The sequence below is a fragment of the Cyprinodon tularosa genome, unplaced genomic scaffold (genome assembly GCF_016077235.1).
Source record: "Cyprinodon tularosa strain WSP-4 unplaced genomic scaffold, ASM1607723v1 ctg1281, whole genome shotgun sequence".
NCBI classification, from domain to species: domain Eukaryota; kingdom Metazoa; phylum Chordata; class Actinopteri; order Cyprinodontiformes; family Cyprinodontidae; genus Cyprinodon; species Cyprinodon tularosa.
This window is the reverse complement of record NW_024038094.1, coordinates 56,787-72,500: the sequence shown is the minus strand read 5'-3', so window position 1 is coordinate 72,500 and position 15,714 is coordinate 56,787. Positions and strand designations below refer to the sequence as shown.

General features: G+C 42.0%; 1 protein-coding gene across 1 annotated transcript in view; it reads left to right on the top strand.

The window, feature by feature from the left end:
- The window catches only part of slc25a11 (solute carrier family 25 member 11), a 15,524-nt gene extending 15,207 nt beyond the window's left edge, over positions 1-317 (top strand). The window contains exon 9 of the mRNA XM_038276850.1: positions 123-317. Within this exon, the coding sequence (XP_038132778.1) occupies positions 123-278 (156 nt within the window). The 3' untranslated portion in view covers positions 279-317. The remainder of the gene's footprint in view (positions 1-122) is intronic.
- The last annotated feature ends 15,397 nt before the right edge of the window (positions 318-15,714 follow it).

Below are 15,714 nucleotides of genomic sequence, written 5' to 3'. Positions count from 1 at the left end.
CTCAGAGTCTTCCTCACTGATTCATGAACCAACAGCTGCTCCTCCCACAGCTAGAGGCAGCCATCCCAGAGGTCAAAGGTCAGAGGTGACTGAGTGTTGCGCTCTCTCTCTGTGTTCTGCAGGACGTGTTGATGCGGGTGGTGGGCAGGGAGGGCTTCTTCTCGCTGTGGAAGGGCTTCACGCCGTACTACGCCCGCCTGGGGCCGCACACCGTGCTCACCTTCATCTTCCTGGAGCAGATGAACCGCCTCTACAAGACCTACGTCCTGGACCGCTAGAGAGGACGGCGGCGCGGGAGCTACCGGACTGGAGGTCCTGCTGATGATGATGATTAAGAGACTGGAGGTTCTGGAGGGAGGAGAGCTGGACCTGCATCTACACACTCCCCCCTCCCACACACACACACACTCTGATGGTAGAGTTCTCTATGGATGGACCCCCCCACTAAGCAGATCTTCTCTAAGCCCCATCCATGGTTGCCATGGTTACCCAGCGATCAATAAATGTTTCTATCCTCAGACTGTGTGGGCGTCTGATCTACCTGGATAGTAAATGAGGAAAAGTTTAATATTTAGGTTTTGGTTTGTTTAATATTATTATTTTACAGGAAGGACTACTGGAGATTATGTTCAGATTACACATAAATAAAATGATTCAGTGGGAATAACTTTAGGATTATGATTGATTCAGAGGGAGCTGCTGAGCCTACTGGCACGATCTTCGCCATCCTGTGGGACTAATAACGGCCATATATTGGAATGATGACATCACAAGCAGCTGCTGAAATTAGAATCAACCTGAGGAGGAACCCATGAGATGATGAACAGCTTCTATTTATTACAACAACGATTTTATTCTTCTTCTTCAGCTGCTGACAGATGATTGGAGCTGAATGGATGCATTGATCTGCTGCCATTCCTGAAATAATCCTGTAATGTTATGAGCACAGCACTATGGCAAGCTGTTTGATATATACTAGTTTTACTGAATATGCTTTCCTGATATTGTTTAAATGATCATTTTAAAACAAATGACAAGTTCCACATCTGGAATAAACATTCTGCATGTCTAGAAATTAATTTCTAGATCTCCATGTTCCTAATACTGTCAGCATTTCTACTATTTTAACTGAAGAAAAGTTTTTCGGTTAGCATAAATAGATATTCAGTCAAGCTGATGAATGTCAGAATGGCCTCTTAAAATGTGTAAACATTTCTAGCTTTATGAAACTAGTAACTAACTAATTCAGTTACTTTCTGAAATTCTGTTTCTGCAAAAATGTAATTTAGAAAATATATTATTCCAGTTCAGTCTAAGAGTGTAATTTTGATCAGGAAGAATCTTATTTTATTGATCTACAAATGCAACAACAGAGTTTGCTGTATTAAATGGTAAATCGGCTTGCCATACCTGCTTTGTGACAGGGCTGATATCAGAGAACTGATCCAGGAGCAAAATAAGTCCTGATCAATGGATCCCAGAGAGCAGGATCTACCGTGGAGACAGGAGGGAATATTAATGAGAGAAAATAGAAATTATAAACAGATTATAAACTAAAGTGTTTCTGTCAGAGAGCGGCGAATGGATGAGATTAGAGAGACGCTCTGCGTCACTTATTGGAGGGAAATATATCTATAGATAAACAGAACAATCAGTTCATCCAGATTACATATTAAGTAAAAATAAAGCATAATATAATAATGTTGGTAACCATGACGACCAAAGACAGGAGCGGATTGGTCCTGGTTGGACCTTTAAAGGCAGTGAGGAGCAGGAAGCCTGACCTCCATTAAACTGATCAGAACCATAGAGGTGTGATGGTTACTGAGAGAAAACATAGAGCATCATTATAGACGTACAGCAGCTAGATTCGGTCCTGCTGATATGATGAGGAGAAGTTTCTATACTTTGTTTTTCCTCTATGAAAGGAGGGAAAGAGGAGCAGCTCCAGCAGCAGAGGATCCAGATATTATTCATTAGAAACCAGAGAGAAGAACGTTCCTCAGGCTGCTGGATCCCTGGATAGATGAGCTCCTCATCAGGATCAGCTCCATGGATTCAATCAGTATTAGTTACAGATATTATTCATTAGAAGAAAATCCAGACGAGAAGATACGTTCCTCGACTGCTGGAGATCCCTGGTTAGGATGTGCTCCTCATTCAGGCATCAGCTCCATGGATTCAATCAGTAATTAGTTACAGATATTATTCATTAGAAAACCAGAGAGTAAGAACGTTCCTCAGGCCTGCTCGGATCCCTGGATAGATGAGCTCCTCATCAGGATCAGCTCCATGGATTCACTCAGTATTAGTTACAGATATTATTCATTAGGAAACAGAGAAGAAGATACGTTCTCAGGCTGCTGGATCCCTGGATAGATGAGTCCTCATTAGGATACAGTCCATGGATTCAATCAGTATTAGTTACACGATATTATTCATTAGAGTACCAGAGAGAGAACGTATCATACAGGCTGCTCGGATCCCTGGATAGATGAGCTCCTCATCAGAATCAGCTCCATGATTCAATCAGTATTAGTTACAGATATTATTTCATTAGTAAACAGAGAGAAGAAGTTCCACAGGCTGCTGGTATCCCTGGATAGATGGGATCTCATCAGGATCAGCTCCATGGTTTCAATCAGTATTAGTTACGATATTATTCATTACCAAACCAGAGAAGAAGACGTTCCCTCAGACTGCTGGATCCCTGGATGTGAGCTCCTCATCAGGATAGCTCCTTGGAATTCAATCAGTATTTTAGTTACAGATATTATTCAATTAGAAATACCAAGAGAAAGACTGTTCCCTCAGAATGCTGGATCCATGGATATGATGAGCTCCTACTCAGGATCAGCTCCATGGATTCAATCAGTATTAGTTACAGATATTATTCAATTAGAACCAGAGAGAAGAACGTTTCCTCAGGTTGCTGGATCCTGGATAGATGAGCTCGCTCATCAGGATCAGCTCCATGGATATCATAATCAGTATTAGTTACAATATTATTCATTAGAAACAGAGAGAGAAGAATCGTTCCTTCAGCTGAGGGATCCCTGATAGATGAGCTCTCATCAAGGATCAGCTCCATGAGATTCAATCGTATTAGTTAGACAGATATTTTTCATTAAAACAGAGAGAAGAAAACAGTTCCATCAGGCTGCTGGATCCTCTGGATAGATGAGCTCACTCATTCAGGAATCAGCTCATGGATTCAATTCAGTATTAGTTACAGATATTATTAATAGAAACCATGAGGAGGAGAAGATCGTTCCTCAGGCTGCTGGATCCCTGGAGATAGATGAGCTCTCTATCAGGATCAGATCCATGGATTCACATCAGTATTAGTTACAGATTTATTCTTTAGAACCAGATGAGAAGAACGTTTCTTCAGGCTGCTGGGATCCCTGGATCGATGAGCTCCTCATCAGGAATCAGCTCATGGATTCAATCAGTATTAGTTACAGATATTATTCATTAGAAACCAGAGAGAAAGAACGTTCCTCAGACTGCTGGATCCTGGATAGGATGAGCTCTCCTCATTCAGGATCGCTCCATGGATTCAATCAGTATTAGGTTACAGATATTACTTCATTAGAAACCAGAGCGAGAAGAGACGTTCCTCAGGGCTGCTGGACTCCCTGGATAGATGCGCTCTCATCAGGATCAGCTCCATGGATTCAATCAGTATTAGTTACAGATATTTATTCATTAGAAAACCAGGAGAGAAGAACGTTCCTCAGACTGCTGGATCTCGCTGGATAGATGAGCTCCTCATCTTGGATCAGCTCATGGATTCAATCAGTATTAGTTACAGATACCCCCCCTGATATAATTCATTAGTAACCAGAGAGAAGACCGTTCCTCAGGCTGCTGGATCACTGGATTAGAAATGAGCTCATTATCAGGATCTGCTCCATGAACTCAATCAGTATTGTTACAGATATTATGTCAATTCAGAAAACCAGGTGAGGAAGAAAGTTCATCAGACTGCTGGATCCTGGATAGATGAGCTCCCTCATCGGATCCGCTCCATGGATTCAATCAGTATTGGTTACAGAATATTATTCATTTAGAAACCAGAGAGAAGAACGTTCCTCAGTGCTGATGGATCTCCTGGATAGAATGAGCTCTCCTCATCAGGTCAGCTCAATGGATTCAACTCAGTATTAGTTACAGGGATTATCCTACAATTAGAAACCAAGAGAGATGAAGTTTCCTCAGACTGCTGGATCCCTGGATAGATGAGCTCCTCATCAGGATCAGCTCACATGGATTCAATCAGTATTAGTTACAGATATTATTCATTAGACCAGAGAGATGAGAACGTTCCTCAGGCCTGCTGGATCCTGGATAGATGAGCTCCTCATCAGGATCTCAGCTCCATGGATTTTCAATCAGTATTAGTTACAGATATTTCATGAGAAACCAGAGAGAAGAAGTTCCTTCAGACTGTGGATCTGGATTTAGATGAGTCCTCACAGGATCAGCTCCCATGGATTCAGAATCTGTATTAGTTACAGATATTATTCATTAGAACAGAGAGAAGAACGTTCCTCAGACTGTCTGGATCCCCTGGATAGATGTGCTCTCATCTGGATCAGCTACCATGGATTCATCAGTATTAGGTTACAGATATTATTCATTAGAAACCAGAGGAGAAGAACGTTCTCAGGCTGGCTGGATCCCTTGGATAGATGAGCTCCTCATCAGGATCCAGCCTCATGGATTCAATCAGTATTAGTTAAAGATATTATTTTAGAAAACCAGAGAGAAGTACGTTCCTCAGACTGCTGGATTCCCCTGGATAGATGGGAGCATCCTCATCAGGATCAGCTCCATGGATTCAATCAGTATTAGTTACAGATATTTTTTCATTGAAAACCAGAGAGAAGACGTCTCAGGTGCTGGATCCCTGGATTAGATGAGCCTCCTCCATCAGGATCAGCACCATGGATTCCAATCAGTATTAGTTACAGATATTATTCATTAGAAACAGAGAGAGAAACGTTCCTCAGAATGCTGGATCCCTGGATAAGATGAGCTCTCCTCATCAGGAATCAGCTCCATGGATTCAATCAGTATTGTTAACAGATATTATTCATTTAGATAACCAGAGAGAAAGAAACGTTCCTCAGGCTGCTGGATCCCTGGATAGATGAGCTCCTCATCAGGATCAGCTCCCATGGTTCCTATCAGTATTAGTTTCAGATATTATTCATTAGAAACAGAGAGAAACGTTCTCAGGCTGCTGGATCCCTGGATAGATGAGCTCGCCTCATCAGGATCAGCTCCATGGATTCCAATCAGTTATTAGTTACAGATAATTATTCATTAGAAACCAAGGAGAGAAGAACGTTCATCTGGCTGCTGGATCCCTGGATAGTATGAGCTCCCATCATGGTTATGCTCCACTGGATTCTAATCAGTACTTAGTTACAGATATTATTCATTAAGGTTGGAGAAACCAGAGAGAGAAGAACGTTCCTTCAGGCTGCTGGATCCCTTGGATTAGATGAGATCCTCATAGGATCTGTTCCATGGATTCTATCAGTATAGGTTACTGGATATTAATTCATTTAGAACCTGATTCAAGAGTAAGTACGTTCTATCCTCAGACTGCTGGATCCACTGGATCAGATGAGCTCTCATCAGGATCACAGCTCCATGGATTCAATCAGTATTTGTATACAGTATTGATTCATTTGAAACCAGAGGAGAAAGACACGTTCCTCAGGCTGCTGGATCCCTGGATAGATGCAGCTCCTCATCAGGATTCAGCTCCATGGATCTCAATCAGTATTAGTTACAGTATTATTCATTAGAGAAAACCAGAGAGAAGAACGTTGCCTCAGATCTGGATCCCTGGGTTAGATGAGCTCCTCATCAGGATCAGCTCAATGGATTCAATCAGTATAGTTACAGATATTATTCATTAGAAACCATGAGAGAAGAAACGTTCATCAGACTGATGGGATCTCTGGATAGATGAGCTCTCCTCATCGGATCAGCTCCATGGGATTCAATCAGTATTAGTTACAGATATTATTCATTAGAAACCAGAGAGAAGAAACGTTCTCCTCAGCACTGCTGGATCCTGGATAGATGAGGCTCCTCATAGGATCAGCCTCCATGATCAATCCAGTATTAGTTACAGATATTATTCATTAGAAACCAGCGAGAAGAAACGTTCATCAGACTGCTGGATCCCTAGGATAGATGAGCTCCTCATAGGATCAGCTCCATGGATTCAATCAGTATTAAGTTCCAGATATTATTCATTAGAAACAGAGTAGTAAGAACGTTCCTCAGGGCTGCTGGATCCTGGATAGATGAGCTTCCTCATCAGGATCTAGCTCCATGGTTCAATCAGTATTAGTTAAGAAATTATTCATTAGAAACCACGAGAGAAGAACGTTCTCAGGCTGTGGATCACTGGATAGAATGCAGCTTCTCATCAGGATCAGCTCCATGGATTCAATCAGTATTAGTTTAACAGATATTATTCATTAGAAAAACCAGATAGAGAAGAACGTTCCTCAGACTGCTGGATCCCTGGATAGATGAGCTAATCATCAGGATCAGCTCCATGGAATCATCAGTATTAGTTACCAGATATTATTCATTAGGAAAACCAGAGCGAAGAACGTTCCTCAGACTGCTGGAAGATCCAATGGATAGTGAGCTCACTCATCAGGATCAGCTCCATGGATTCAATTCGTATTAGTTACATATATTATTCATTAGAAAACTCAGAGAGATGAGACAGAAACGTTTCTGCGATGCTGGATCCCTGGTAGATGAGCTCCTCATCATGGAATCAGCTCCATGGATTCAATCAGTATTAGTTACAGAAATTATTCATTAGAAACCAGAGAGTTGAAGTTCCTCAGACTTGCTGGATCCCTGGATAGGATAGCTCACTCATCAGAATCAGCTCCATGCGATTCAATCATTATTGTTACGGATATTATTCATTAGAAACCAGAGAGAAGAACGTCTCTACAGGGCTGCTGCGATCCCTGGATCAGATTGAGCTCCTCATCAGGATCCAGCTCATGGATTCAATCAGTATTAGTTTTACAGATAATTATTCTTAGAAACCAGAGAGAAGAACGTTCCTCAGATGCTGGATCCTGGATAGATGAGCTACCTCATCAGGATCGCTCCATGATTCAATCATGTATTAGTTACAGGATATTATTCATTAGAAACAGAGAGAAGAAACGTTCCTCAGGCTGCTGGATCCCCTGGATAGATGCGCTCTCTCATCCAGGATCAGCTCCATGATTCAATCAGTATTAGTTACTGAATATTATTCATTAGAAGAAACCAGAGGAGGAAAGAACGATTACCTCAGGCTGCTGGATCCCTGGATTAGATGAGCTCCTCATCTGGATCAGCTCCATGGATTCCAATCAGTATTAGTTTCAGCTATTATTCATTAGAAACCAGACGAGAAGAACGTTTCATCAGAGCTGGCTGGATTCCCTGGATAGATGAGCTCCTCATCAGGATCAGCTCCTATGGATTCAAATCAGTATTAGTTACAGATATTATTAATTAGAAACCATGAGAGAAGAACGTTCTCAGACTGTCTGGATCTCCTGGATAGATGAGCTCTCATCAGGATCAGCTCCACATTTGGGATTCAATCATATTAGTTACAGATATTATTCATTAGAAACAAGTGAGAAGAACGTTCCTCAGACTGCTGGATCCCTGGATAGATGGCCTCCTTCATCAGGATCCAGATCCATGTGATTCGCAATCAGTATTAGTTACAGATATTATTCATTATAGAAACCAGAGAGAAGAAACGTCCTCAGACTGCTGGAATCCCTGGATAGATGAAGCTCCTCATAGGATCAGCTCCATGGATTCAATCAGTATTAGTTACAGATATTATTATTAGAAACCAGAAGAGAAGAAGTTCCTCAGACTGCTGGATAACCTGGATAGATGAGCTCCTCATCAGGATCAGCTCATGGCATTCAATCAGTATTAGTTACAGATATTATTCATTATGAAAAACCAGACTGAGAAGAACGTTCCTCAGGTGCTGGATCCTGGATAGATGAGCTCCCTCATCAAGGATCCGCTCCATGGATTCAAATCAGTAATTAGTTACAGATATTATTCATTAGAAACCCAGAGAGACAACGAACGTTCCTAGGTGCTGGATCCCTGGATAGATGAGCTCTCATCAGGATCAGCTCCATGGATTCATCGTATTAGTTACAGAATTATTCATTAGAACCAGAGAGAAGAACGTTCCTCAGACTGCTGGATCCCCTGGATTGATGAGCTCCTCATCAGGATCACTCCATGCGATTCAATTCAGTATGAGTTACAGATATTATTTCATTTAGTAAACAAGAAGAGAAGAACGTTTCCTCAGGCTGCTGGATCCCTGGAATAGATGATGTCGCTCCTCATGCAGGGATCAGCTCAATGGATTCACATCTAGTATTAGTTAAGAATTATTCATTAGAAACCTGAGAGGAAGAACGCCCCCATTCCTCAAGGCTGCTGGATCCCTGGATAGATGAGCTCTACATCAGGATCAGATCCATGGGATTCATCAGTATTAGTTACAGATATTATTCATTTGAAACCAGAGAGACAGAACGTTCTCCGGATCTGGATCCCTCGGATAGTTGAGGATCTCTTCATCAGGATCAGCTCCATGGATTCAATCAGTATTAGTTAAGATATTATTCATTAGAAACCAGAGATGGAAGAACCGTTCCTCAGCTGCTGGATCCATGGCGGATAGATGAGCTTCTCTCATCAGGCATCAGCTCCATGGATTCAATCAGTTTAGTTACAGATATCTATCATTAGAAACCAGAGTGGGAAGAACGTTCCTCAGACTGTGGGATAACTGGATAGATGAGTTCTCCTCATCAGGATCTCTGCATCCATGGATTTCAAATCAGTATTTACGTTTACAGATATTATTCATTAGAAACCCAGATAGAGAAACGTTCCTCAGACTGCTGGATCCCTGGATAGATGAGCTCCTCTTCAGGATCAGCTCCATGGATTCAAATCAGTTTAGTTACAGATATTATTCATTAGAAACCAGAGCGTGAGAACGTTCCTCAGCTGGTGGATCCTGGATAGATGAGCTCCTCTTCAGGATCAGCTCCATGGATTCAATCAGTATTAGTTTAAGATATTATTCATTAGAGAACCAGAGAGAAGAAGTTCCTCTCAGGATGCGGAGTCCCTGATTGATGAGCTCCTCATCAGGATCAGCTCCATGGATTCAATCAGTATTAGTTACAGATATTATTCATTAAGAAACCAGAGAGAAGAAACGTTCTCATGGCTGCTGGATCCTGGTTCAGATGAGCTCCTATCAGGATCATGCTTCCATGATTCAATCAGTATAGTTACAGATAATATTCCTTAGAAAGACCAGAGAGGGAGAACGTTCCTCAGGGGACTGCTGGATCCTGGATAGATGATGCTCCTCATCTGGGATCAGCTCCATGGATTCAATAGTACTTTAGTTACAGATATTATGCATTAGAAAACCAGAAGGAGAAGAACGTTCCTCAGATGCTGGGGATCCCTGGATAGATGAGCTCCTCATCAGGATCGCTCGCATGGATTCAATCAGTATTAGCTACAGATATTATTAATTAGAAACACAGAGAGAAGAACGTTCCTCAGGCTGCTGGATCCCGCCTGGATAGATGAGCTATCATCAGGATCAGCTCCATGGATTTCAAAAATCAGTCATTGTTAAGATATTTTTCATTAGAAACCAGAGAGAAGAACGTTCCTCAGACTGCTGGATCCTGGATAGATTGAGCTCCTCATCAGGATCAGCTTCCAAGGCTATTCAGTATCAGTATTAGTTACAGATATTTATTCATTAGAAACCAGAGATGAAGAACGTTCCCTCAGACTGCTGAGCCCTGGATAGATGAGCTCCTCATCAGGATCAGCTCCATGGATTCAATCAGTATTAAGTTACAGATATTATTCATAGAAACCAGAGAGAGAACGTTTCCTCAGTGCTTGCTCGTGTGCCTGGATAGAGAGACATGAGCTCTCTCATCAGGATCAGCTCCATGGATTCAATCAGTATTAGTTACAGATATTATTCATTAGAAAAACAGAGAGAAGAAACGTTCCGCAGGCTGCTGGATCCTCGGATAGATGGAGCTCCCTCATCCAGGATCAGCTCCCTCATGGATTTTCAAATCAGTATTAGTTACAGATTTTAAATTCATAGAAACCGAGAGAAGAAAGTTCTCAGACTGCTGGATCCCTGGATTGATGAGCTCCTAATCACGGTTCAGCTCCCATGGATTCAATCAGTATTTAGTTACAGTAATTATCATTAGAAACCAGAGAGAAGAACGTTGTCCTTCAGCTGCTGGATCCTGGATAGATGAAGCTCCTCATCTGGATCAGCTCCATGGTATTCCCAATCAGTATTAGTTAACAGATATTATTCATTAGAAACCAGAGAGAGAAGAACGTTCCTTCAGACTGCTGGAATCCCTGGATAGATGAGCTCCTTCATCAGGATCAGTCTCCATGGATTCAATCAGTCTTTAGTTACAGATATTATTCATTAGAAACCAGAGAGAAGAACGTTCCTCATGACTGCTGGATCCCGGATAGATGAGCTCCTCATCAGGTATCAGCTACCACTGGATTCAATCAGTATTTGTTACAGTATTATTCATTCGAAACCAGAGAGAAGAACGGTCCTTAAGGCGATGCTGGAGCCATGGAGAGATGAGCTCCTCATCAGGATCAGCTCCATGGATTCAATCAGTATTAGTTAAGATATTATTCATTAGAAACCAGAGAGAAGAACGTTCCTCAGACTGCTGGATGTCACCTGGATAGATGAGCTCTAATCAGGATCAGCTCCATGGATATCAATCAGTATTAGTTACAGATTCTATTCATTAGAAACCAGAGAGAAAGATACGTTCCTCAGACTGATGGATCCCTGGTATAGATGAGCTGTCACATCAGGATCAGCTCCATGGATTCACATCAGTATTAGTTACAGATATTATTCATTAGAAACCCGAGAGAGAAGAACGTTTTCCTCTGTACTGCTGGATCCCTGATAGTGAGCTCCTCATAGGATCAGCTCCATGGATTCAATCAGCTATTAGGTTTACAGATATTATTTCATTAGAAACAGAGAGAGAAGAACGTTCCTCAGACTGCTGGATCCCTGGAAGTAGAAGAGCTCCTCATCAGTTCAGGCTCCATGGAATTCAATCAGTAATAGTTACAGATATTATTTCATTAGAACCAGAGAGAAGAGAACGTTCCTCGCTGCGAGGATCCCTGGATGATTGAGATCCTCATCGGTTCAGCATCCATGGATTGTCAATCTAGTATTAGTTACAGATATTATTCATTAGAAACCAGAGAGAAGAACGTTCCTCAGACTGCTGGATCCCTGGATAGATGAGCTCCTCATCAGGATCAGCTCCATGGATTCAATCAGTATTAGTTACAGATATTATTCATTAGAAACCAGAGAGAAGAACGTTCCTCAGGCTGCTGGATCCCTGGATAGATGAGCTCCTCATCAGGATCAGCTCCATGGATTCAATCAGTATTAGTTACAGATATTATTCATTAGAAACCAGAGAGAAGAACGTTCCTCAGGCTGCTGGATCCCTGGATAGATGAGCTCCTCATCAGGATCAGCTCCATGGATTCAATCAGTATTAGTTACAGATATTATTCATTAGAAACCAGAGAGAAGAACGTTCCTCAGACTGCTGGATCCCTGGATAGATGAGCTCCTCATCAGGATCAGCTCCATGGATTCAATCAGTATTAGTTACAGATATTATTCATTAGAAACCAGAGAGGAAGGAACGTTCCTCAGACTGCTGGATCCCTGGAAGGATGAGGCTCCTCATCAGGATCAGCTCCATTGGTTCATTCAGTATTAGTTACAGATATTTAGTTCATTAGAAACCAGAGAGAAGAAACGTTCCTCAGACTGCTTGGGATTCCCTGGATGATGAGCCCTCATCAGGATCACTCCATGGATTCAATCAGTATTAGTTACAGATTATTATTCATTAGAAACCAGAGAGAAGAACGTGCCTCAGACTGCTGGATCCCTGGATAGATGAGCTCCTCATCAGGATCAGCTCCATGGATTCAATCAGTATTAGTTACAGATATTATTCATTAGAAACCAGAGAGAAGAACGTTCCTCAGGCTGCTGGATCCCTGGATAGATGAGCTCCTCATCAGGATCAGCTCCATGGATTCAATCAGTATTAGTTACAGATATTATTCATTAGAAACCAGAGAGAAGAACGTTCCTCAGACTGCTGGATCCCTGGATAGATGAGCTCCTCATCAGGATCAGCTCCATGGATTCAATCAGTATTAGTTACAGATATTATTCATTAGAAACCAGAGAGAAGAACGTTCCTCAGGCTGCTGGATCCCTGGATAGATGAGCTCCTCATCAGGATCAGCTCCATGGATTCAATCAGTATTAGTTACAGATATTATTCATTAGAAACCAGAGAGAAGAACGTTCCTCAGACTGCTGGATCCCTGGATAGATGAGCTCCTCATCAGGATCAGCTCCATGGATTCAATCAGTATTAGTTACAGATATTATTCATTAGAAACCAGAGAGAAGAACGTTCCTCAGACTGCTGGATCCCTGGATAGATGAGCTCCTCATCAGGATCAGCTCCATGGATTCAATCAGTATTAGTTACAGATATTATTCATTAGAAACCAGAGAGAAGAACGTTCCTCAGGCTGCTGGATCCCTGGATAGATGAGCTCCTCATCAGGATCAGCTCCATGGATTCAATCAGTATTAGTTACAGATATTATTCATTAGAAACCAGAGAGAAGAACGTTCCTCAGACTGCTGGATCCCTGGATAGATGAGCTCCTCATCAGGATCAGCTCCATGGATTCAATCAGTATTAGTTACAGATATTATTCATTAGAAACCAGAGAGAAGAACGTTCCTCAGGCTGCTGGATCCCTGGATAGATGAGCTCCTCATCAGGATCAGCTCCATGGATTCAATCAGTATTAGTTACAGATATTATTCATTAGAAACCAGAGAGAAGAACGTTCCTCAGGCTGCTGGATCCCTGGATAGATGAGCTCCTCATCAGGATCAGCTCCATGGATTCAATCAGTATTAGTTACAGATATTATTCATTAGAAACCAGAGAGAAGAACGTTCCTCAGGCTGCTGGATCCCTGGATAGATGAGCTCCTCATCAGGATCAGCTCCATGGATTCAATCAGTATTAGTTACAGATATTATTCATTAGAAACCAGAGAGAAGAACGTTCCTCAGACTGCTGGATCCCTGGATAGATGAGCTCCTCATCAGGATCAGCTCCATGGATTCAATCAGTATTAGTTACAGATATTATTCATTAGAAACCAGAGAGAAGAACGTTCCTCAGACTGCTGGATCCCTGGATAGATGAGCTCCTCATCAGGATCAGCTCCATGGATTCAATCAGTATTAGTTACAGATATTATTCATTAGAAACCAGAGAGAAGAACGTTCCTCAGACTGCTGGATCCCTGGATAGATGAGCTCCTCATCAGGATCAGCTCCATGGATTCAATCAGTATTAGTTACAGATATTATTCATTAGAAACCAGAGAGAAGAACGTTCCTCAGACTGCTGGATCCCTGGATAGATGAGCTCCTCATCAGGATCAGCTCCATGGATTCAATCAGTATTAGTTACAGATATTATTCATTAGAAACCAGAGAGAAGAACGTTCCTCAGGCTGCTGGATCCCTGGATAGATGAGCTCCTCATCAGGATCAGCTCCATGGATTCAATCAGTATTAGTTACAGATATTATTCATTAGAAACCAGAGAGAAGAACGTTCCTCAGGCTGCTGGATCCCTGGATAGATGAGCTCCTCATCAGGATCAGCTCCATGGATTCAATCAGTATTAGTTACAGATATTATTCATTAGAAACCAGAGAGAAGAACGTTCCTCAGACTGCTGGATCCCTGGATAGATGAGCTCCTCATCAGGATCAGCTCCATGGATTCAATCAGTATTAGTTACAGATATTATTCATTAGAAACCAGAGAGAAGAACGTTCCTCAGGCTGCTGGATCCCTGGATAGATGAGCTCCTCATCAGGATCAGCTCCATGGATTCAATCAGTATTAGTTACAGATATTATTCATTAGAAACCAGAGAGAAGAACGTTCCTCAGACTGCTGGTACTGGATAGATGAGCTCCTCATCAGGATCAGCTCCATGGATTCAATCAGTATTAGTTACAGATATTATTCATTAGAAACCAGAGAGAAGAACGTTCCTCAGGCTGCTGGATCCCTGGATAGATGAGCTCCTCATCAGGATCAGCTCCATGGATTCAATCAGTATTAGTTACAGATATTATTCATTAGAAACCAGAGAGAAGAACGTTCCTCAGACTGCTGGATCCCTGGATAGATGAGCTCCTCATCAGGATCAGCTCCATGGATTCAATCAGTATTAGTTACAGATATTATTCATTAGAAACCAGAGAGAAGAACGTTCCTCAGGCTGCTGGATCCCTGGATAGATGAGCTCCTCATCAGGATCAGCTCCATGGATTCAATCAGTATTAGTTACAGATATTATTCATTAGAAACCAGAGAGAAGAACGTTCCTCAGGCTGCTGGATCCCTGGATAGATGAGCTCCTCATCAGGATCAGCTCCATGGATTCAATCAGTATTAGTTACAGATATTATTCATTAGAAACCAGAGAGAAGAACGTTCCTCAGGCTGCTGGATCCCTGGATAGATGAGCTCCTCATCAGGATCAGCTCCATGGATTCAATCAGTATTAGTTACAGATATTATTCATTAGAAACCAGAGAGAAGAACGTTCCTCAGACTGCTGGATCCCTGGATAGATGAGCTCCTCATCAGGATCAGCTCCATGGATTCAATCAGTATTAGTTACAGATATTATTCATTAGAAACCAGAGAGAAGAACGTTCCTCAGGCTGCTGGATCCCTGGATAGATGAGCTCCTCATCAGGATCAGCTCCATGGATTCAATCAGTATTAGTTACAGATATTATTCATTAGAAACCAGAGAGAAGAACGTTCCTCAGGCTGCTGGATCCCTGGATAGATGAGCTCCTCATCAGGATCAGCTCCATGGATTCAATCAGTATTAGTTACAGATATTATTCATTAGAAACCAGAGAGAAGAACGTTCCTCAGGCTGCTGGATCCCTGGATAGATGAGCTCCTCATCAGGATCAGCTCCATGGATTCAATCAGTATTAGTTACAGATATTATTCATTAGAAACCAGAGAGAAGAACGTTCCTCAGGCTGCTGGATCCCTGGATAGATGAGCTCCTCATCAGGATCAGCTCCATGGATTCAATCAGTATTAGTTACAGATATTATTCATTAGAAACCAGAGAGAAGAACGTTCCTCAGGCTGCTGGATCCCTGGATAGATGAGCTCCTCATCAGGATCAGCTCCATGGATTCAATCAGTATTAGTTACAGATATTATTCATTAGAAACCAGAGAGAAGAACGTTCCTCAGACTGCTGGATCCCTGGATAGATGAGCTCCTCATCAGGATCAGCTCCATGGATTCAATCAGTATTAGTTACAGATATTATTCATTAGAAACCAGAGAGAAGAACGTTCCTCAGGCTGCTGGATCCCTGG